The sequence below is a fragment of the Lepidochelys kempii genome, chromosome 22 (assembly GCF_965140285.1).
Source record: "Lepidochelys kempii isolate rLepKem1 chromosome 22, rLepKem1.hap1, whole genome shotgun sequence".
NCBI classification, from domain to species: Eukaryota; Metazoa; Chordata; order Testudines; family Cheloniidae; genus Lepidochelys; species Lepidochelys kempii.
The window spans coordinates 10481003-10505141 of NC_136401.1; the positions used below are offsets into that span (position 1 = coordinate 10481003).

Sequence of the window (24139 nt, forward strand, 5' to 3'; positions counted from 1 at the left end):
AGGGTATATTGGTCAATCACAAGATGACTATGAGCTATCAATGTGCTGTAGCCATGAAAAAGGCTAATGCAATCCTAGGATGCATGAGGCGAGGTATTTCCATTAAAGACAGGAAAGTGTTATTACCATTATACAAGGGACTGTTGAGACTGGAATACTGTGTGCAGTTCTGGTCTCCCGTATTCAAGAAAGATGAATTCAAATTGGAACAGGTACAGAGAAGGGCTACTGGAAGATGATCAGAAAAATGGAGAACCTGCCTTACAGGAGAAGACGTAAGGAGCTTGGCTTGTTTAGCCTAACAAAGTGAAGGCTGAGGGGAGAGATGATTGCTCTCTAAAAATACATCAGAGGGATAAACACCAGGGAGGGAAAGTAGTTATTTAAGTTAAGGGTCAGCGTTGGCACAAGAACAAATGGGTATAAACTGGCCATCAACAAGTTTAGGTTTGAAATTAAGCAAAGGTTTCTGACCCTCAGAGGAATGAAGTTTTGGAAGAGCCTTCAAAGGGGAGACGCAAAAAACTTGACTTTTGTCAGACTGAGTGTGATAAATTTATGGAGGGAATGGTACGATGAGGTTGCCTACAATGGCGTATGGCCAATCCACGGACGCTATTAGGACATACAGTAGAACCCTCTTTGTCCGACCCTCCATTGTCCAGCTCTCCGTATTAACTGAACAACCAGAGCACACAGGTCCAGAAGCGGGCGATCTCTCCTGTGGCCACAAGATGGCACTGCAGCCTTGCAGTTTCCCTTTATCCAGATTATCTGAATTTTTGATTATCCGATCTGGCCCTAGTTCCAGTTAGATCGGATACACGGGATTCTGCTGTATCTCCAACAGCTGGACATGGGACACTAGAAAAGGAGGGCTCTGAGTTACTACAGAGAATTCTTCCCCAGGTGTGTGACTGGTGGGTCTTGCCCATATACTCTAGGTCTAACTGCTCACAGTATTTGGGGTCGGAAAGAAATTTTCCCCTCGGTCAGATTGGCAGAGACCCTAGGGGCTTTTTGCTTTCCTCTGCAGCATGAGGCACGGGTCACTTGCTGTTTTGCAGTAGAATACATGGTAGACGCTCGGTAACTTGAAGTCTTTAAATCATGATTTGAGGACTTCAGTAGCTCAGCTAGAGGTTATGGGCCTATTGCAGGAGTCACTGGGTGAGGTTCTGTCACCTGCGATATTCAGGAGGGAAAATTAGATGATCATGATGGTCCCTTCTCGCCTTAAAGTAAATGAGTCTAAGTCTCCCATCCAAGTACTGATCTGGCACAACCCTACTTGTCGTAGCAGACAAGGCTCAGGGTGGTATGGCCACAGATAAATATCATTAAGTAGGTCCAAAGGGTAGAAATGCTACTACACTCTACAACTGGCACCCTGTGAACACTGCGCCATGTCAACTCTGAGTGCCATAGGAGCCTGCTGTGTACAGCGCTGCTAGGGAGGAGAGGTGGATGTGGTGTAGAACAGCATCTTATATAGGAGGCTCTCAAACTCTGCAGCCACTATAGCTGTGGTAGAGTTGGAGAGTTGCCATGACACTGAGGAGCACAGTGAAAGAGGCCTGATGCCCTCCTGACTCACATTGACTCAACTCAGTGCTGCGGGTTATCCATTGCTTAAATGAATTGTCTTGCCCAGCCTTTCATAGATTTTAAAGTCAGAAAGGACAATCGTCATCATCTAGTCTGACTTCCTGCACAGAACTTCAACCAGGAATTCCTCATCAAGTTCAGCAATTTGTGGGAATTTATCAACCAAACCAGGATTTGAACCTTGGATCCTCAGATGAAAAGTCTCCCCTGACTGAGCATTCAGGGCTTGTAACTGGATGCATTCCTCCTCGCAGTGCTCTCTTTCTCCTCCCCCTACTGCTGAGCTTTGCCAGGACACCTCTTGAGCTTGAATGCCCTTGGCTCCCCATTTCATGGCTTTCATCTCACTCAAATTTCTTTAGTTGTTTTGTAAGCAGTTAATATAACAATTAATTATTTTTCTAAAGCTATTGGAATCTTCCATCCCAGAATATTTATTGAAATTTGTCAGAGAAGAGAATGTGGGGTTTGGGGCATTCTGCTTCTCATTCCCAACATCCCCTCCTCTTCTGAACTGGTTCTGAGAAACAGAAAAGCAGCTCTGCTGTGTAACAAATGGAAACTCAACACACAGTTTGGTTTTGCTGCTGCCTGGAGAGGTGGAGACTGAGAGTCAGAGATGAAGATCAACAGGGCACAATTTTATGTCCTCGTGTCTTACGCCTAGCTTCACCACTCCTGTTCGTTTGCTGTGCACATGACAACACGATAATATTTCAATTCACTTGACAATTAACTTGCACAAGAGAGAGACCCTCTGTATTTCCCCTGAGGCCTCATCTACACTAGGATTTTTCCTTAAAATTTCCCACTGTGGCTAACAGGTTCATCTCCCTTGGTGATAGGAATGGTAGGGCACTAATGTAGCTAGGCCACCTGTGGTTTAACCCCTGTGTCATGAGCAGGCTTGAACAACATGGTGGTTAGAACCCGGGCTTCCACCAGCATCACCAGCTACACCACTGCTCCAAACGTTGCTACCACTGGTGGACCTGAGCTGCTGTTAGCAATGGGACATTTTAGCGGAAAAAGGCTCGTACAGACCAGTGTAATGAGTGTGATCATTTTACAATATGCAGCAATCCAACCACCTGCCAACTGAGTATTATTAGAGCCTTTCTCACTGGGTGAGGGAAATAATCACTGGCTGTGTGATTTGCAATTTCAGGACTTGCTAGATTTTTCCAGCAAGGGGCAGTTTGATGAGGCTGGACAGGCTACACTGAATGGGCTGGAACAGCAGGAGCAGACCCCAGTGCCGCAAGAGACGCAGTCGGCACTGGGTCAACAGCCAGAAGGCCATCCACTGCAACTGCAGCAGCAGCATGATGAGAGCCCGGTGCCTACGCAGAGCACCATGACAGCAGATGATATGCGGCGAGCAAAGCGCATTCGGGTAAGTGAAGATGATGATGGCCCATGCCCTCTTCCGCCCTCTGACTTTGCTTTAGCCAGTGGAAGGCTTGGTTAGCCAGTTAGGCAACAGCTGGTCTTTTTCTCCAGTGTGGTGTCCGTCTTCAAATCCCAAACACAGCGTCTCGAGCTCAGAAAACTCCCTCACTCAGAAAGTAAGACAAACCTAATACAAAGAGTTAGTGTGTCATGAGATGCTAGTGAGATTTGGTCACCAGTTGGAGCTGGTTCAGTTCCAGCACAGTAATTCTTTCATAGAAACATAGTCCATCCAAGTTGGCAGGCAGGAGCCCTCTGAACAGCCGGCCGAATCATAGTGCTGTGGCATGGACTAATGGCCTGTTCAGAGCACCATCTGCATGTCTCGCAGATGTGTTGGCTTTAGAAGTCATTGCCAAAGGAGCATTGTGTCCATTCATTCCTATGATGATGAAGATTTTTAATTATAAAATTATTTCTTGGAGTAGGAAACCCCCTCCTTTTATGAGGGTAAAAGCTATGCTGAGAACTTTACATACCAACCGCAAACACTTTGAACCTGTGCTTTTCGGCAGCTGAGAGAGCTGCTTTTTCCACCATGTGTGGGAGGGAAATGATTCAAGCAAATAATCCTCCAAGCAGTGTAATTGTGAGATTGGTTTATGTAGCTTAAAATCTTTTTTTCCCCTCCTCCATGTGTAAAATTTTGATTACAGAAGGAAACAGCTGCAAACAAGTTGAGACTTCATTTTTAGGGGATGAGCGAAATAGAGAGAGAGGATTAAAAAAGGAGACAATGCATGATTCTTATAGGGGGACACTGAGCCAGATTTTACTCTCTGTACACCAATGTATATGTGACTGCATTGATGGTGTTACTTAACAGATACAGTGACTTAACTAAGAATAGAATTTGGCTGAGTCACACTAAAAATGCATGTGTGTGAAGCTTATAAAATGCTTGGCATCTAGGAGTCACTGTTCTGTGAAGTGGTCTTTCTTTCGATCTTCCTCTCTGTTGAAAACACTAGACTTGAAATGGTGTGTTTATGTAAGGCACCAGACAGCTGTAACCCAAGAACACTGGGAACATGGCTGGTAGGAGCAGACAGTGGTGATCAAACTATTATAGAGTAAGGAGCCAGCTGCTGAAGCTCTGACACTAAATAGGATTGGACCAGTTCCCAAGTGGGTCTTGATTCATTTTGCATAAGATACAGTAGTACAACTTCTGTCCTAAAAGGTACAGCTGTGGGTGTGATACGTAGAGAGGTGGTTTCACTGGGTTTCTTTAATTACTGGATTTAACAAGGTCTGAAGGTCTCACTCTTGGTTTGGAGGTAACGGGGAAGAGATGGAGTTGGTTTGTCTCATGCATTAGCCTGTTTCCTGGAAACTTGAGTTTGGGTCACAAGTGAGATGAGTGTGGTGGTTATTTATTCCTCAGTGACATGTTTGTATCACAGATCTCCTCCCTCAGCTCCCCTTTCAGATTGGCACATTTGGCAACCCTTGATTAGCAGAGCCCTAGAGATGTATGGTTCTTAAAAGCAGAGGTTCTTCAACTCAAAGGGCATTGGAAGGGATGTGGGCATTGCATGTGGGATGGTTGCATAGAGGCTGCCTAGGTTATGTTAGACTGTGAGCAGTTCTGTCATTCAGCCTTGGATTTTAACCATGAAAATTCACACCATACTGTGACAATTTGTCAGAACTTACTCTTCCAATGTGTGCGTGCAATTCACTGCACCCTGTTATCACAGTGTGTGGCTAGGAAATGTCATAAACCAGCAAAGGGAAGCCAAAGTTATGGTTTCAAATATGTAAAATGTCATTTATTTTTAAAGAACGGGTACAAAATTTGTGGCTACCCACTGGGACCTGGACCTAGGTAGCTGTAAGTCACGCTGATTACTTAGATAGTATTTCTTACTCAACAGCAATAACCTGGCGCTTGTCTTGACCTGACAGTTGAGAAACTGTATGAGAGACATGAAAGTAATTTTATTTTTATAAATCAAGCTTTGTGAACCTCTTCTACCTTTTTAAGAAAGGAATAAAGCATGAGGTGATGGTAGGACTGCCCCTCTTCAGGCAAACAATTCCAGTCAAAGATTTAAAAGAAATAATTATCATGAAGAGGCCTTGTGTGATTTTTTCCAAGCCTTTATTAGGCACAAACCTCAGTTTTACTGTGTCTCCTTCTGTTGCACTCTGAAATTAAACATAAAACGGTATCCTGGAGCATGAGTAATATTAAAAAAATAATAAAGCTTTTACATATGTTGCGACATTTGCATCCTAGATGTAACTGAAAGTGCCTTGTTCAGTGAATTGACATTCTTTAGAAATGACACACGATTCTTTTATATCTGCAACAAAGGGGAGCAATATTCTTGTATTTTAAATAACAAAAAATGACTTCTGCATTACAATACACAGTAATAATAAACTAGCTCTTAATGGATATTCACACTTGTACCATTGCATTAGTGTTTATATCATCCTGTAGGATGCAGTCTCTTGAGAAAAACATAGTAACATAAACCTATGCATCTGCAAGGCTGGCAATGGGTCCAGAAGAGGGCACTATGCATGTAGGGCTTGATCCAGCCCCCACATTAGTCAATGGAAAGATTTCCATTGGCTTCAATGGTTGCTGGATCAGGTCCACACTGAAGGAAGTACATAGATTTGTCTATCTGTCCTCTCTTGGATTTCTTGTTTACAGCTCTGGCATTGATTTGCCTTTGCAGTTCTAGAACCTGTTGCCTGAAGCAGACATGTGGAGGGACATCACCTTTTTGAATGTATTCCATGAAGTAAATAATTCTCTTGAGACATTTTCTGTTTCATTTACTTGTGCAACATCACATGGCAAAGATACAAAGCTGTCATAACAAAGTGTTACAACAATCAATATAAATATAAGGCTTGCATTTGGAAAGCACCTGTCAAAATCAGGACCATCCTGCATGTTTTGGGAAGGTACAAATCTACTTACCAAGAAGGCTACAATTTTTAGGCTATAAGTCAGAGGGAACGGCTTAATGGTTTAAATTTCTAGTTTGAAACACTGAGATTCACTGGAACTGTAGGTTCAAATCCTGGAAGGGTCAACACATGCCGCCTTCTGTAGAGTTCATGGAGTTTACTCTGTGGGAGACTTAAGATCAGAGCTTAAACACTGAGGTCCTGCCTTGTTTTGTGTGGACACGAAAGATCCTGTGGGACACTTTTTGTAAGAGTAGGGTGTGACAGCCTGACAATATTCTGGACAAACCTTATGGAATTAAGATAAACTTTATTGAATGAATTTAAACCTTATTGAATTAGGTTTAATACCTTTGGGGTCCATTGTATTAAAAATGTGTTACAGTGGAATCACATGTAACTCCTCAAGGAGGAAGGGGATGCAAATGTAATTCCTCCGGTTATCAGCTCTTTGAAGCTCCTCCCTGGAAAGGTTCAGATATACTAGTTCAAATTGGATTCTTCAGGGACCGACAGACAAAGAAACAACTTTTGGATAATTAGCCTGGTTTTACACAGGCCCAGGGCTTTCTTTCTGATACCACAACTAGACAGGACCCCTGGCCCATGGCGGGTCCCAATCCGCAGGGAAGGGCTGGAAGAACTGGGCCTAATGAGACACCATAACACTAGGTGCTTGTTCTGAGATGAAGCTATGATGAACTTGAAACCTTGGTGGGGTGCTGAAGGACTGCTCCTGCTGGAGCCCATTTTAGAGTTGGGGTGATCTCTGATAGCCTATTAGCATGTGCGTAGGTTCTTTTATTGTTTGTAATGTGTTTTGTCTGTAGTGCTATTACCTAAAGAATAAAAGAGGCTTGCATAAAAAGAGCTTTGTGGTAACTATACCTGTGGGCAGTCACACTGTTAGCCATCTCTGAAGAGAAAGCCAGCAGGCCAGCTTGAGCAGCCTGTCTCTGCTGGGAATAACACGGTGAAGGCAGGGAACTGCTCAGCCTGAAAATAGCCCTCTCAGAAGGACATGAGATGCATGTCTCCCTTCAAGAGAGGTGATGGCCAGGGGAGCCAGTGGGTGCTCTTGCTGAAACATAGGGGGAGAATACAGGTGCAGTTGCCCTGAACTGTGACATGGGGGATTACATCATTGTCCTTGGTCAAAATAAATGTTTCCTGCCCACTGTTGTGCACCATCCAATGTGTTCGTTAGTTGCCACTCTCTGGATGCATTTCAGAAATGGCTGTACTTACTGAGGCTTGGTCCTGAAAGTTGCTCCGTGTGGATGATGCCCTGCACTCATGCAGAACAGCTTGCAGGACAGAGGTGCAGTTTGTAAAGCACAATGGGATCCTTCAAGCTGAAAGGCACAATAGAAATGTAAGACATTATTAAATTCTGACGAGTATCGACCAGTAGGACAGCACTTAAATAAATCACTACCCGTTACTTCTCAGCAATCTGATCCTGGCATCCATAACCTCTTTATCTTCCCATAGCTACCACCTCTTGCCAGGCACATTTCATTCTCACTGAGACTCTGCAGGGTTCATTATATAATTTTTAATAAACACGATATCTGACAAAACATGAAAGGCAGAAAGACACTGTGTCTTAAAGGTTATCTGTGATTTTCATCTTCACCCTTTAACTCCTTCTAGGCAGTTATTAACGGAAGGGCAAATCCTGAACTCCCTGCTTAGTCCTTACTGAGGCAAAACTCTCATTGGGAGTTTTGCCTGAGTGAAGACTGAGCTAGGACTTCCAGATCTGGCCCTGACTGAGAATGACCCACAGGAGACTGCCGAAGTCAAGTCTTCTGTTTTACGGTCCATTTCGTAACATAAATATTTTTCTCTCCCCCAATGCTGCCTGCTCAGTTGGAGCTGCAGGTAGGTTTGGTTTTTATCCTGTGTCTAACCTAATGGAACGAAACAAAATTGCCTTCCATGTCGTTTTGTGCAACCTCTGCTTAATGTCTCCAGATGGAATCTGTGTTGTTGATGGTCTTGTGTTTGTTCTTTTGTATACAGATCATGCACAAAACTGGGTGTCATCCCAATAACTATTGTTTGCATAGTTTCTCTTAGTCCCCTTCAGACTGATCCACTGCAAGGACTTAATAATAATTAGCTCTTTAAAAGATGTTTAAATGGATCATCCAAAACTTTAAGCTGGGTATTGAATGGGCTGTTCCTTTGTGGCCTCAGAACCTGATTCAAGTCTGTCTGGTGCACCTCTGTGTACCTGATTTTGGTAGTTTATGTTAGTCTTCGGTGGCTTTAGTAGTCTGGCAGTGTGTGCACCATAACAATATATTTTAAACCTTTCTGTCTAGTGCTTTTAACAGTTCCCACTTAGGAAATACCTAATATGGAGTTGCATGCAATTTGAAAGAAACATTTTCAAGTACCTTGGGTCCCAAATTTTACCCATCTTAAAACTTCCTTAAATTTGGTGTTCAGTCATATAGATTCATCTAAATATCTAGTTTTCTAGTGATTTAGCATTTCTTGTAATGACTATTAACAGGTATTGTGGTGATAAGCTCCATAGTAATGCCTCTAAATAAATAGCTTTTAAAAAGGCATCACTTGGTTGTTGATAAATATATTTCAACAACTACTCCCAAACGTTCATTGTTGAAACTTTTGGGGGTAAAATCCTGGACCTATTCAAGTCAAATGGGAGTTTTGTCATTGATTTCAATAGAGCCAAGATTTCACCCTGGGTTCTTTAGCAATAATTAAAGAGACACTGGTCAACATAAAACTAATTTATAAAAAAAAAATCCCTTATCTATGTTACTAATAACAACTACAGCTATTACAACCTTGAGAATTTAAAAAATCAGGTATACTTTTACTATTTGCTGTTTACTTACTTTGAATGTAAATGCAAAATATTATGTATTTATTTATATTTTAAAATATGCTTATCAGATATCTTTAAGCATACTTACAGAAACAACACATTCATTGAATAACAAAATAACATACAAAAATTGTGCACATCACTCCCTTTTGGCTGAGACTAGTCTGGTCAATATCTGGTCAATATCTGGTCAATATCACTTACCTTCCCAGTCTGGTCAATATCACTTAGGTTCCCAGTCAGTTTCACTTTCTGGTTCTCATGGCACTAGCACCTTAGGGCAGTGTTTGTGTCTATAACATAGTGAAAGGGGAACCTTTAAATCCAAAACTAAATGGAAAACAAACAAGCAGTCCCCTCTCCGCCCCCAACGAACCACAAAACCACCACCACCAACTAGAGAAACATAGGTACTGATAATAGGTTTTGTAAATCCCCTTACCTTTTTCAAAATCTAAAGTGTGGGTTTATAACTAGTTGACAATAGTTCTTTAATTAACAAACTATCTCCAGAGCAGATCTGGCATCGTCATGATGTAATTGTACATACAGAGTAGTATACAGGAAGTGCCATGCAGGATCAGTCCCAGGGTCCAGATAGTCCAATATTCTGTCTCAAATACAATATGAGTACCAGAAGAAGGTGTAAAAATCCCACAGATGTGCGGCAATCTGCTCCCCCCACATTAGGTCTCATCCTGATTTCTAATAATTAAAGACTGGCTTACACCCAGCTCCATTAAACCATACGAAAAGGAAACGGGATGGATCATGGAATTGGTAGCTGGGAATCAGAACCTTTCCCCCTTCTTGGTCATCTGTTCCAAATTTGATGACCTTCTTGGTCATCAAACCTGATCAGAAGAAACTGGAGAAGGGACTTGTTGCCATCGTATACATGTTTTTTGGCCTGCATGAAATGGGTCTCAGTCCAGTTCCCAGTGAACAGGTGTTTACATCATTATTGGCCCACATTGATCACCTCTGCTAGGACATTCATGAATATAAGGGCAGCAAAATCTGAATCAAGATGCAGTGGGCTGCTCTGAGAGTGGAATTTTGCTCTGAAATTAAAGCCAAGCCTGACTGCTTTTCTAAAAGACTTTGTTCATTTCAGTTCTCAGTCACATCTTACATATTACCCCATCAAGGAAGAGCCTCATTGGCAGTGGGTGAGGAATCGGAATGATGTAGCTATCTATAAAATAAAATCCAACAAAATACGTTACTTCCCCCACCTTGTAGCTGTCTATGGTTTTCTTTGACGGAGGGTAGATCTTTTGTAACACTTGCATACGACCATGTAGAGTGTGACTTCATTGTTTCAAATTCTGCAGTTCATTACACTTAGAGGTGAAAAAGGCAAAGGACAGAAGTGATAAGAAAAGAAATACGATTTTTAAACTTCTAAGAGATAAACGGAGGAGAGTATAAAAGTACGCAAAAGCCTGTTTATAGAGCCTCCTCTGGGGTAATGAGCATAGCGTCTTTGACATCAATGGAGCTTTGGCAGTTTATTCTGGATGAGGATCAGGCCTCTGTTTTGCCATTCTGATAAAGTATTTGGGTTAAATACATTAAGAAACAGTATTGGAGGAGATAGAAATTTGAATTCCATCTGTCTAGACTGTTTGACTTCCTGGTAAATCCCTGTAACTAGCAGAAAATGATGCATTTTTTATTTCAAAGCACAAGTAAATTGTTATACAAACAATAGAAACATGTAAACCCAAGATTATGGGACAAATTGAATCACTGTGTAAGTGCACATAGGGAGTTACACCGGCTTACTCTAGGACTGAATTTGGCCCAGTGTTTCTTACGAGAAATGGTTTTAGTTGTTAGAAGTGGGGACGGTGAGTCAGCACTTCTGGGTTCTGTTTCTGCCTCTGTGTGACTTTGGGCAAATCACCTCACTTTCCTTTCCCTCAGTTCCTCCATCTGTAAAGGGGAGATAACAACACCTCCCAGGGACACTGTGAGGTGTAATTTCTCATATTTGCAAAGTGCCTTGAGATCCTTGGCTAAAAAGGGGAACAAAGAGGACCCGGGGAATTACAGACCAGTCAGCCTAACTTTGATACCTAGAAAGATACTGGAACAAATTAGTAAACGATCAGTGTCTAACCACCTGGAAGTTAAGAGGATTATAAGGAAGAGCCGGCATGGATTTGTCAAGAACAAATTCCAAACCAACCTAAGTTCCTTCTTTGACAGGGTTACTGGCCAAGTGGAAGCAGTGATATATCTTGATTTTAGTAAGGCTTTTGACACAGTTGCACAGAATGTTCTCATAAGCAAACTAGGGAAATGTGGTCTATATGAAATTACTAGAAGGTGGGTGCACAAGTGGTTGAAAGATCATACTCAAAGAGTAGTTATCAACGGTTCACTGACAAACTGAGAGGGTGTGTCCAATTTGGTCCCTCAGAGGTCAGTCCTGGGTCTGGTACTGTTTAATATTTTCAGGAATGACTTGGATAAAGGAGTTGAGAGTGTCTTATAAAATTTGCAGATGACACCAAGCTGGGAGGGGTTACAAGCACTTTGGAGGACAGGATCAGAATTCAAAATGACCTTGACAAATCGCAGAATTGATCAACAAGATGAAATTCAGTAAAAACAGGTGCAAAGTATTTCACTTAGAAAGGAAAAATCAAATGCATAATGACAAAATGGGGGGAAACTGGCTAGGTGGTTGAACTGCTACATCTGGGGGTTATAGTGGATCACAAATTGAATATGAATTAACAATGTGATGCAGTTGCAAAAAAGGCTATTATCATTCTGGGGTGTGTTTTTTATGAGTGTTGCATGTAAGGCACTGAAGGTAATTGTCATGTTGTACTCAGCGCTGGTGAGGCCTCCCCTGGGAGTATTGTGTCCAGCTCTGGGTGCAACACTAGGACAGATGTGGACAAATTGGAGAGAGTCCAGAGGAGAGCAACAAAAATGATAAAAGGTTTAGAAAACCTGACCTCTGAGGAAAGTTAAAAAAAAGGGGCATATTTAGTCTTGAGAAAAGAAGACTGAGGGGGGACCTCGTAACAGTCTTCAAATATGTTAAGGGCTGTTATAAAGAGAACGGTGATCACTTGTTCTCCATGCCCACTGAAGGTAGGACAAGAGGTAATGGGCTTAATCTGCAGCGAGGAAGATTTAGGTTAGATATTAGGAAAAACTTTCAAACTACAAGGGTAGTTAAGCTCTGGAATAGGCTTCCAAAGGAGGTTGTGGAATCCCTATCACTGGAGGATTTTAAGGACAGTTTGGACAAACAGCTGTCAGAGATGGTCTAGGTTTACTTGGTCCTGCCTCAGTGTAGGGGGCTGGACTTGATGACTTCTTGAGGTCCCTTCCAGCCCCATATGTCAATGAAAAGTGCTATAGGAATTTGAGATATTATTGTGTCTTAAAATAAAGACCAACCACTCCAAAATTTGACTCAGTAACAGAGCAACATGCCTCCAATATAAGAGTGACTCCCAACTCCAGTGAAGTCCATTATAAGGCACTTGGGATTTCAGCTAAATTAATCACTGGTGTCACTGAACATTCCAAATCATCTGATTGTGACTAGAAATTTTCCTTATGCCATGGGATGGTGTCTGAGATTACCTGTGAAAAGGGAAGTGTGTGTGTGTGTGTGTGTGTATATATATATATAGTGTTTTTTAGTTTTCTATAAACAATTGCTCTTATGTTTCTCTTTTACTGGAAAGAGTGCATGGTTTCCTCCTTTTACAGTTTAGACAGTGGAGAGAACCATTCAGATTCTCTTCATGTGTCTGTAGCCCAGTACTCCAGAATAACTGCTGAGGTGTCTTCTAATTCTGACAAAGCAGCTTTGAACCCTGCTTCATCAGTATCTGCTTTTGACAGTGACTCAAGAGTAGCAGCGCATGCCAGCCAAGAAGTCCCATAAAGAAAGGAGAGTGGAGATGGTTTTAACCAGGGAATTTGGTCTTTAAGACTCTGTTTACTCTAAAGTATGCTAATAACAACAAGCATGTTCAAACATAGTAACTAGCAGCATTCTAGCCTTGTTTCCCTGGCTAGCATGGATGTGGATTAAAAAAAAAATTGGAGAAGCTGAGTGAAAAGGAGACAACAGTAAACACTGGACGGGAGATCCTGTCTTGAAGGAGTGTAAAAATTCCTTAGATGTCAATAGCACCGCGAGAGAAATGGCAGAATCCCCAGGCCATTTCAGTCTTCTGCAATGTAATATGAGATTTCATATTTGTCAGTGTAGTCTGCTCCCATATGCACTGCCAGCCAGCATAAAAAGTTCCTGGCCACTACTGAAGTGCAGGCCCACTGGGCAACCAACTATTTCCACAGTTTGCAAGTCCAGCTGTGACTGCTCCTACAGCAGCCAGAGCAGAGATCAGGAGCTGAGCAGGGCTTCGCTGGATTTGTCTAATCTAGCAGGCAGGAGAAGGAAAGAAACAGCAGTTGTTAAATGTTATAGGAAAACTAGATCAAAGGAAAACAGACACTGAAAGAGGGGACAAGAGAGAGAGAGAAGAAAAGATATACGATAGAAAGAGAGAATGAAAGAAAGAAAAATGGAATGAAGGAAAAGGGAAAGAGAAGGAAGAACAATAGCAGGAGATACATTAGAAAGTTAATTTAAAATATGCATTTAATAGAGTTTAATGTCTAAACATTGTAATGAATAAAAATTCAATTAATGCTTGATTAGATATAATCAAATACCTTTGATTGGCCCACAAAATTCTACCAAAGCTCTTACCAGAACTCTGTATGTGTTTCTCTGTGAGTGTGTTTACGTCTCTACTTCACTCACAAACACACACACACAGTGTGCGTTTAAGGGTATAATTGTGTGGGTTCCTCACAAGATATTACGTGTTGCTCTTGAAGCTGCCTATCTGGCCCTGCTATAATGTTTTTGAAATTCCCATTCCTCTTTTTTAATAATACTGAGAAGGTTTAGGTTAGCACAGAGATCCACTTGATCCAGCATTATTAGTTTGGGGCCATGCTAAACCACTGCTGCAGATCTCTCTGATGCTCCGTGGTGCAGAAACTGACCCCCCCAAAAGGCTGCAGATTCCCAGAGGCTCTGCTAACAGACAATGCGTATGAGTAATTGGGAGATGCCTCGATGTGGTGGCTCATCTACAAATATAAATACACAGAGCCTCGTCCTGAGAGATCAGTTGCAGGTTCCCAACACCTCTCAGGCTCAAGTCCACCCTGGAGAGGAAAGAGTGAGTTTATGTTACAGAAAAATTGTGTATCAAAATGTGTTTAGAGCAGGGCATGGGGACTCAGGACTCCTGAGTTCTGTTCCTGGCTCTGCTACTGTCTCACTGTGTGACCTTAGGCAAGTCTCGGAATCACTCTCTGCCTCAGTTTCTCCATCTGTAGAATGGAGATAATACATTTCTACCTCAAAAGGGGTCTTTTGAGATTTAACTGCTCAATATCTTGGCTCACTTAAATTTGACAATACTTGTATGTAAAGTCTGTATGTGATAATAAACACTGATGTTCTTTCTTGGGTGTGTCTTTCAGAATGCAGCTCTTCAGCATCTATTCATCCGAAAGTCCTTCCGTCCCTTCAAATGCCTGCAGTGTGGGAAGGCGTTCCGGGAGAAGGACAAGCTGGATCAGCACCTGCGATTTCATGGGCGGGAGGGGAACTGCCCTCTGACCTGCGACATTTGCAATAAGGGTTTTATCAACAGCAGCGCTCTGGAGAGTCACATGAAGTTCCACTTGGACCAGAAAACATATTCCTGTATTTTCTGTCCTGAATCTTTTGACCGCTTGGACCTGCTTAAAGATCACGTGGCAATCCATGTCAATGATGGCTATTTCACCTGCCCTACCTGTAAAAAGCGCTTTCCCGATTTTATCCAGGTGAGTGCCATGCTGACCACAAGCAATGGCTTCCAGACCTTGGGCACGTGTAATGCTTCTCAGTACTGATTCCATTCAGGCCAGCTTATGCTGTAAGTCTGTATGCTCTTACAAGCTAAGCAGGATCAGTTTGTGGATGGGAAAACTGACAGGAAGTGGTAACGTTCATTTTGTAGATGGCACTTTTCCCTCTCAGTCAGTAGTGACCCAGTAGTGTAGTGGTGTTGGTGCAGTCTTTTGGACAACGTGAAGCAGAATTCTTGATCGCACATGGTTGTTTGAGAGGCATGGCACAACAGGTTTTTCCGTCTTGCTGGATGCAGTAGACATCAGAATGTACACTTGTCCCTGTCAAGGTTCCTTCCCCACTCTGAACGCTAGGGTACAGATGTGGGGACCTGCATGAAAACCTCCTAAGCTTACTTTTACCAGCTTAGATTAAAACTTCCCCAAGGTACAAACTATTTTGCCCTTTTCCCTTGGACTTTCGCTGCCACCACCAAACGTCTAACACCAGTTACTGGGAAAGAGTTCGTTTGGAAACGTCTTTCCCCCCAAAATCCTCCCAAACCTTACCCACCTTTTTCTGGGGAAGGTTTGATAAAAATCCTCACCAATTTGCATCGGTGAACACAGACCCAAACCCTTGGATCTTAAGAACGATGAAAAAGCATTCAGTTTCTTAAAAGAAGAATTTTAATAGAAGAAAAGTAAACAGAATCACCTCTGTAAAATCAGGATGGTAAATAGCTTACAGGGTAATTAGATTCAAAACATAGAGAATCCCTCTAGGCAAAACCTTAAGTTACAAAAAGACACAAAAACAGGAATATCCATTCCATTCAGCATATCTTATTTTCTCAGCCATTTAAAAAAATCATAATCTAACACATATCTAGCTAGATTACTTACTAAATTCTATGACTCCATTCCTGTTCTGTCCCCGGCAAAAAGCATCCCCCAGACAGACCCAGACACCTTTGTTTCTCCCCCCCCTCCAGCTTTGAAAGTATCTTGTCTCCTCATTGGTCATTGTGGTCAGGTGCCAGCGAGGTTATCCTAGCTTCTTAACCCTTTACAGGTGAAAGGGTTTTTTCTCTGGCCAGGAGGGATTTTAAAGGTGTTTACCCTTCCCTTTATATTTATGACAGTCCCTAACTGCTGAACTTGTATATTAAAATGCATTATATGTTTAAAATCCCATTGCCTTTTTTGCAAGAGTAATGCTGTTGAGTCCAGGGCAGTAATTCCAGAGCATTTCAGTATGTTCTGCTTCCCTAACTTCCTCCTGTAGGTTCAGTTGAGTATATTCCTCTTCAATTCCATGTTCCATGCAAGAAGTAGCTGCATTTGAGTGGTGGGTGATGTAACCCCTTTGTGCAATTTGTGGAGTCCTTCAAGATGAAAGACATGATAGACATTTTAGAGTACTGTTTTCTTGCTTGGTGAGAAAAACGTAAACCTACCCTACGTACATTCATTACGCTTAACATGAATAAAGAAGATGACATATATCTCACAAAGGTACCGTGACCTGAGACTAAACACGGAAATCCAGTTTCAAGTCAAGTGATAAATCCAGGAACTGATAGGCATTATCCAAAAGTTCAAAGAAGAAAAGATGGTGTGGGGGGGTTATTAATACAACCCTCCATCCCCAAAATAATCCAGCCTCTATTAACATGGAGCAGAAAGAAAATAACAAGCTGGTTACCTAAGCTATGACCATCTCCCCCATCAATTTTCCAGTTAAACTGATCTAGTAAGAGAAAGGTTACCAAATTCTTTCCACTTTTTCATATACTGTTGTATGAATAATTAAGTCCAGTCACTCTGGGAATTAATAATCAGAAATCATGGTCTACGTCCCTGAGTAATTATTGTTGGAGCAGATATAGAGACCAAGTGGCTCCATGGTGCAGGAGGAAAATAAGGATTGCATCAAAGGTCCTGTTCTCTTCATGCTGGGATTTGGAATTCCAAGCCTTACTAGCTGTTTTATTACAGATCTTGCTGTGCACCTGACCAGGCAAAGGACATTCCTAAAACATACAAAGGAAACTGCACGCCGGAAGGTGTTTAAAATGAATTGCTCCCTACGTCCCATGCGTACTGTAACCGCCACCTAATTCTTTCTGATCAAAAGGAATTAATCTGTGTTCTCAGATTTCCTTCAAATGAAAGAAATAGAGGGAATGAGCATCAGCTGACTGTGTAACTCGAAGATGTTGGTCTGGTAAAAGTTGCCACTACGTCAGCCATCCTTTTTTATCGTCTTTAAAATACCCAGTCATGCAGTTGCAGGTGCCTTCGAGAATCATTCCTCGGGAGATCAGAGTGTCCATGCAGATCTGTAACAAAGATTATGAGGATTCATTCATTATGCTGTTAGCATCTGTTAAGCTATTATCAGGACCCCAGGTATTCTGGTAAACCACTGAAGAATTGAGGTTCCCTGGGACAGACTAGAGAACTCTGAAAAACTCTTTTGGCCCATCTCCACATCTCCCAGGTGTGCAAGAGAGTAGGATTCCAAAGCACCTCTAGGGAACTGCTTTGTCTAATGTTGTCTTGGAAACTGTTATTCAAGGCTGTTCAGTTTCTTGTGCTGATGGATTCTATCCAAAGAACAGAGCTTCAGCAGCAACCAAGTCTCCCCCTAGTGTTGCTAAGAGCTGCTGCGACGGTTCGGTGGCCTGTTTGCTCCCCATCGGGAGTGCCCTGAGTTTTCTCTGTGGTCTTCGCTGCCAGGTGAAGAAGCACGTGCGCAGCTTCCATTCGGAGAAGATTTACCAGTGCACGGAATGCGACAAGGCGTTCTGCCGTCCCGACAAGCTGCGGCTCCACATGTTACGGCACTCGGACCGCAAGGACTTCCTGTGCTCCACCTGTGGCAAGCAGTTCAAGGTAAGGCCTCTCCGAGGCTGTGGTGTTCCCAGAGCGATGCCGGGGCAGCTTCCTCTCTCCCTCCTTTGCCAGCAAGGCTGCCTTCCCAGAAACGGAAGCAACCAGCACCTGTAGGCATGCTAGGTTTGCGCGCAGATTGCATGCGCCAATCTATGCAGTGTGCGTGCTGCGGCATACATTTTTGAATTACTCTCTCTGGCCTGAGCCAACTATTGAGCTCTTGCTTGTGATCAGCTCGTTAACACCAAGGGGCAGGTCCACCCTCCCTTCCATCCACTTGTAGAGTCACTTTGTTGCACAGCGTTAGTGCAAAGTGCCCCCAACATTGTGCTTCCCATTACTTGGTTTCGGAAATCTTTTTTATTGGAAATCCATTTCCGCCAATGGACTAATATTCCACACAAGCCACGAGAAATAAGTTATAATAAGTGGCAATGGACATCTGATCTTAAAATTAGAACTCTAAGTGTAGAACAGATGGAATTAAACTGGTGTAGAGATTTTTAAAGGGACAGCATGAAACTGAACTGGACCAAAGGGGAGCAGAAATCTAATAAACACATGTGAGAGTTTTCTGGTAAGATCCAAAGTACAATAATGTTGTGAGTTTGGTCACCACTGCATAAAACTGTAAGTTGCTTCAGCCTCTGAAAAGTTAAGAAGTGTAGCAAAATGTGATCAAACTAGAAGGACAAATAAAACAATGGCATTCATGCTGCCTAGGGAAAGGGTTATTTTAGAGGAAAAGTGACGGAAATGCTCTTAATGAGAGGAAGTATTGTGTAATGGGCTGTGCCCAGGAGTCGAGACTCCAGGCTTCCATTACCAGCTGTGATCTTGGTTTATTGTGTGGCTTTGGGGAGGTCACTTTAATCTCTCTAGGCCTCAGTTTCCCCATCTGTAAAATGGGTGTAATAGTATAGCGCCTATGATACCTCAGAAGGATAACAATGCCTGTAAAGCATTTTGAGATGACAGCTGCTGCAAAAGTGCAAAATATTACAACATTGTTATTATTATAAAGCCTTTCACAGCATGGATAACATCAGCCCTAGTAGCTATTGTTACCATTATGCAGAGTGCAGGACAGAGGTGCATAAATGGAAAGGGTTGGGTAGAAAAAATGTACAACAACAGTGGGCCACCTAGTGAGATCATTTTTAAGTAGGACTCCCACTGAAGTCAGGAAGATAACTAGAAATGGATACATGTGCATCTTTGCATTGAACAGAGCAAACTGCAGCTGCCCTCTGTATTTTCCCCTTATGTTTTGTATGTGTTTGTGAAAAGTCCCATAATTCAGCCCTGAGACCTCTACCCAGATATAGCCAATGGAGGTACAAGCCTTGTCTCTGCCTTTGAGGAACTATTTCTAGTGGGGGAGGAGGGAACTTGGCCTCTACAGCTTAGTCAGCAGTTGGGCTCTGCCATCAAGGGTTACATTTCGTGCCAACCTGTAGTCATGGGAACCCTTTGCCACTGGGAACTGGACTGAGACCCACCAGCTCATCTCCCAGAGACCAGTGAATTAGCGTTAGCCAGGTAACAGCTTTCACTGCCTGCCAACCATAAACTTAGAAATGAAAGGTTCTATAGCTTCTTATTGATCCAGTTCTCCAGTCAGCTTCTTTAATAATGAAGTGCAGCCCACAGAAGCAAAAGTTCCCAGCATGCCATGCTCCATCCATATCTTAGCTGCCTGCTCCATTATTGGAGATGACAGTTCCAAGAATGGACCTCTCTGTGGTATGCATTTTGTCCACCCCTTTAACAAACAAATGCTGTAAAATTGATTTTTCTTCCTCTCTGACTGTTGTCCTAAACAGAGGAAAGACAAGCTCCGAGAGCACATGCAAAGGATGCATAATCCAGAAAGAGAAGCAAAGAAAGCTGATCGAATCAGCCGCTCCAAAACCTTCAAGCCTCGGATAGCTTCCACCGACTACGAGAGCTTCATGTTCAAGTGCCGACTGTGTATGATGGGCTTCCGGAGGAGAGGCATGTTGGTTAGTGTCCTGATGCTCTTGAGATCTCTGCCAGTGAACTTTTGTCGATTAGGCATGATTTACGACATAAGATAGCTTTCGTATTTAGCTTTAGTGAATAAGAAACAAATGCCTGCAAATTTCAGGTGATTAGAACAGAGGAATGTTGAGAAAGAACTGCAGGAATTGTAGTTCTTCCAAAGGGTCCTCTTTTTGTTTCTTTCCTTTTTTCTGGTTTTTTTTTTTTTTCTTGGCCTGTCCCCATGGTGTATAAGCATTGTGATGTATAATAAATACATCCATCATCGTGCTGTCTGGGCACCAAGTTTGAGATCAGTAATACAATTGCATGGTCCAGATGGGACAGGGAGGCTCCACCGCTCAGTTTCCAGATGTTCCTTTATTATTTACTAGGAAGTTTGTTTTGTTCCTCTGTCCCCATTACTATTTCTCTCTCTTTTCTCTTTTTTTTCTCCTTCCTGTGTGGGACCTCACCAGCCTTTGTCACTGAGGGAAAGCTTGTGCAAACACATCTGTATTGTACGCCACATTGGCTCAGGGTGGTTGCGATCTCTGCTAATAAAGAGTTACATAGCCAGGGGGCTTCTGGTGATAAAACCTTTCTCCCAGCCCTGGAGAGTTTGACCCTCTTCTCCTCTTATGTGGATCAGGCATGCACATTCTAGTATCTGCCCCCACAAGAAATAAAATGCCTCTTTGGGAAACCGTCCCTGTGAGATTAGTGGGGAAGGATGCTCATTGGGAACCTTGTTACACACACAAACTGTACTGCTGTCTGGAGCCAGCAAATTCTGGAGCAATGCGAAAAATCAGTCTGAATCAGACACCTCCCACCCCCCTGGATTTTCCATGGCACTGGCTCAAACAAAATTAAATTAGCGTGTATCAGGAGCGTTCACCAAAGGAAATTCATGTGAGTACATTTTTGTTTTTTCCAACAGCAAGTCTTTCAGCTCAACAAACTGGAAGTGGGATGCAGGGTGACTAGGTTCACCTTCAGCAACTGACCACAAATGGACGTGAAGCCCAGTGCCCTCAGGTGGGCATGGCGTGGCTGGTTAGCAATGTTTTGGTGGGGCAGTGCGCTGGGGAATCCATACTCCCCGTGACCAAGAGAAGAGTCCATTGTTTAGCTTCCAGCTGTAACATATTTTCTTCTTCTCATTTGCTTCTTTCTCTCAGGTGAATCATTTATCCAAGAGACATCCAGACATGAAAATAGAGGAGGTGCCAGAGCTAACATTGCCCATCATCAAACCCAACAGAGATTACTTCTGCCAGTACTGTGATAAGGTATGTGAGGAAGTCACCAATGAGAGCACAACCCTCTACCTTCTTGCAACCAATTTGTGTGTATGAACATGTAGCAGGACTTGTGATTTTCTTGAGATAATACCTGGCTGAGCTGGCCAACGGCATTCGTACCAGCTCTGTCCATGCAGAAATGCATTGAAGCTAAGGCAACTAAATGCAAACCAGACATTTCAGTTCTGTTTTTCTCCACTTTGTTTTGGAGCTTGTTCTAAGGACTCCGTGTCTGATCTCGGTGTTGAAGATTGCCAGTCCAATTAGGGGGTTGCACACTTCGTAGCGTCTGTAGGCTCAGCTATTTTTCACACACCACGAGCTCCTTGCACTGTCGGAGCCCATGTGGCGAAAGGTCTGGTTTTCAGGGGTGCCATGAACCCGCCGTTGCTTTTGACTTCAGCGGGAGCTGTGGGTGCTCAGCACTTGTAAAAAGGAGTTAGGCACCTATTTATCTTGAAGGATTTGGCCTTTTATTGTGAGCTATCCACTTCTCAGCCACATTCCAGTGATTCCCAGTGTTCTGTAGCCTGCAGCTTCTTCTCCTTTGCCTTTGGTGCCTCTGCTTTCCCTGAGTAGGACCTGCTCATTGGCCTCTCTCCCTGACACAGACTTTTATTTATTCTGGAAAAGTTGCCTTCATAATGTGGTTCACTGATGCCTCCTATCTGTGGTTGAGAAGAGCATCCCGCTCCTTGCTGATGGTTTCTTTAGTTTTGTTTAGCTTGCTTCTTCTTTTAACATTAGTATACAGGGTTACTTTGCTGTTTTTCTCTATCTGGAGCTCCTAAGATGTGTCTAAAGAAACTAGACTTAAAGCAGACTTGCTGATCTCTTGTAGTTATTAAAGACCCAGTGATGCTTGAGCAAGAGTGGAGATGTTAATCCTAGTAGCCTAGGCAAATTCCAGTTCAGGTGATTACATTCTGCCTCCCATTGTCAGTGGAATAGGGTTTTCCTTCTCAATTCCTGACCTAAGTAGTTGTGTAGCGCTGGGTTTCTGTGCAGTGTCAAGCAGTTATTACACTCCATCCTGGAGATACTTCTCTCACCGGCTGGTAAAGTGATGCGTGTGTGTGTGAGACAGAGAGAAAGAACTATTATATAAAATTGTTATGCAAATCCCTGTTAAAAGAGGTGTGTGAATTTTCTGGATGGAGACACACACACTCTATCTGTTTTGGGCACTGCCGTTGGTGTTATGCTGCTCCCGTTCAAAATTTTTGACCCACAGGTGTACAAGAGTGCCAGCAAACGCAAAGCCCATATTCTGAAGAACCATCCCGGTGCTGAGCTACCTCCGAGTATCCGGAAACTGCGCCCAGCAGGACCGGGAGAGCCAGACCCCATGCTGAGTACTCACACCCAGCTCACGGGCACTGTAGCCACTCCACCAGTCTGTTGTCCTCACTGTTCCAAACAGTACAGCAGTAAGGTACTGTGAGTGTCTCCTTGCCTCAGAACAGAGCCCCGCCCTTGGGGCCTTGTTCCGCCACAGATCTTGCATTGGTCAATCCAGGGGTTCAGCCTTTTCATCATGAATCAGACAACTGATTTCAAGCTGACTGGGTGCTAACAATGTGAACACAGTTTATTTGATTTACAAAGAAAGGAGGTGTTTAGTGGTTAGATTAGGGAACTGGTTGTCAGGATTCCTAGATTCTATTCCAAGCTCTGCCATTGATTTGCTGTGTGATGTTGGATAAATTGCTTTATCTGCCTGGGTGTCAGGGCTTCTCTATATGTGGAAATTGACCAGAATAGCTATTGTGGAATAAGCTCTGACAGAATACCTTCCCATGTAGACACTTCTATTACCGAATAAAATTGTTTACACAGAGTGTTATTCCAGATAGCTATAGCACTTTACATTCAGACCCTACCATATTCCGGAAAAACATCCCTTAGCCAAAGGAGATAATACTTACGCCCCTCCTGGGTACATGAGTTTAAAAGAGTGTTTTTTTTTCCTTTTCCAGGGTTGAGTCTTGATGAATTCCTGGTTTTCTAGGAGTGGGCCTTGCATGGTACACGCAGAGCTTTCGCTCACAGTATTTCCTGCTTTTTAAACACTGGCAGCCAGGTTTTCCAAAGTGGCCTCTCATTTTGCACACCTCCATTTTGGGATGGTCACTTGCGACATCTTGGGCCTGACTTTCAGAGGTGCTGAGCATTCACAGCTCCACTTGAAGACAACGGTAGTTGCAGGTGCTCAGCGCCTGTCAAAATCAGGCACAGCGTGTCCCAGGTTGGACACCCAAACTCTGAGGCACCCAGAATCAGGGCCACTTTTGCGAACGTTGTTTGTGGGTTTTTCAAAACTGTCCCCTTAGGTTTTTTTTGATGGGTCTTTTTTTATGAGATGGATAGTACAGAGAGGAAGGAAGGAGTCAGAGACAGAAGAGACTTTCTGCTCTCTTCTGAACAAGTACTCAAAACATTTGATGGTGTGGGGGAGATTGGTCCATGGGGCCATGGAGTTTGAGAGGCAAAAGCTCATCATCAGGCAAGTCTAATTCATATGAACTCCATGGTCTTTGTGTTTTCTCACTGGTGACCGGAGCATCGCATGGTCTGAGGAATCTCGCTGGCCATCTCCCTAACCCTCTTCTCTGCACCCCTCCACAGACCAAGATGGTACAACACATTCGCAAGAAGCACCCTGAGTTTGCTCAGCTCCCTAACACGATACACACGCCCTTGGCAGCAGCCGTCATCAGTTCCACCCCTGCCGTTTTAACCACTGACAGCACTACTGGAGAGACTGTTGTGGTAAGAATGCAAAGGATGGTAAATCAGGCCATCTGAGTGAAACAGTCAGATATCCTAGATTGTAATGATTATTAGCATTTGCTTGGCTCCCATCGCTTTGGTATTACAAGGCTTATGTTGAGACATTCCCATAGATCACTTCTGTATATGAATCTATGCAATTTACTGTTGTTCCTCTAGAGGGTCTGTATTTCCCTGTTTAAAGATCTAAAGATTTGCCCACTAGCCTTACCCCACCCTCTCCTGTCCTCACTATTCATATGTTATGGACTCCAGATGGTATTTTCAAAAACACCTGAGTGATTTAGGGCACAAGTTTCAGTGATAGTCGATGGAACTTGTGCTCCTAAATCACTTTAGCGCTTTGGAAAATCTTCTGTTCCATCCTAAT

At 43.1% G+C, this 24139-nt stretch overlaps 1 protein-coding gene across 10 annotated transcripts in view; it reads left to right on the forward strand.

Moving 5' to 3' along the window:
- The window catches only part of PRDM10 (PR/SET domain 10), a 71948-nt gene that overhangs the window by 35499 nt on the left and 12310 nt on the right, over positions 1–24139 (forward strand). For all 10 annotated transcript variants that reach the window (XM_073320984.2, XM_073320989.2, XM_073320982.2 and 7 more), the window contains 7 exons: positions 2777–3004; positions 14411–14758; positions 17510–17665; positions 19492–19671; positions 20854–20964; positions 22211–22411; positions 23605–23748. In XM_073320984.2, coding sequence (XP_073177085.1) covers positions 2777–3004; positions 14411–14758; positions 17510–17665; positions 19492–19671; positions 20854–20964; positions 22211–22411; positions 23605–23748 — 1368 coding nt within the window. The remainder of the gene's footprint in view (positions 1–2776; positions 3005–14410; positions 14759–17509; positions 17666–19491; positions 19672–20853; positions 20965–22210; positions 22412–23604; positions 23749–24139) is intronic.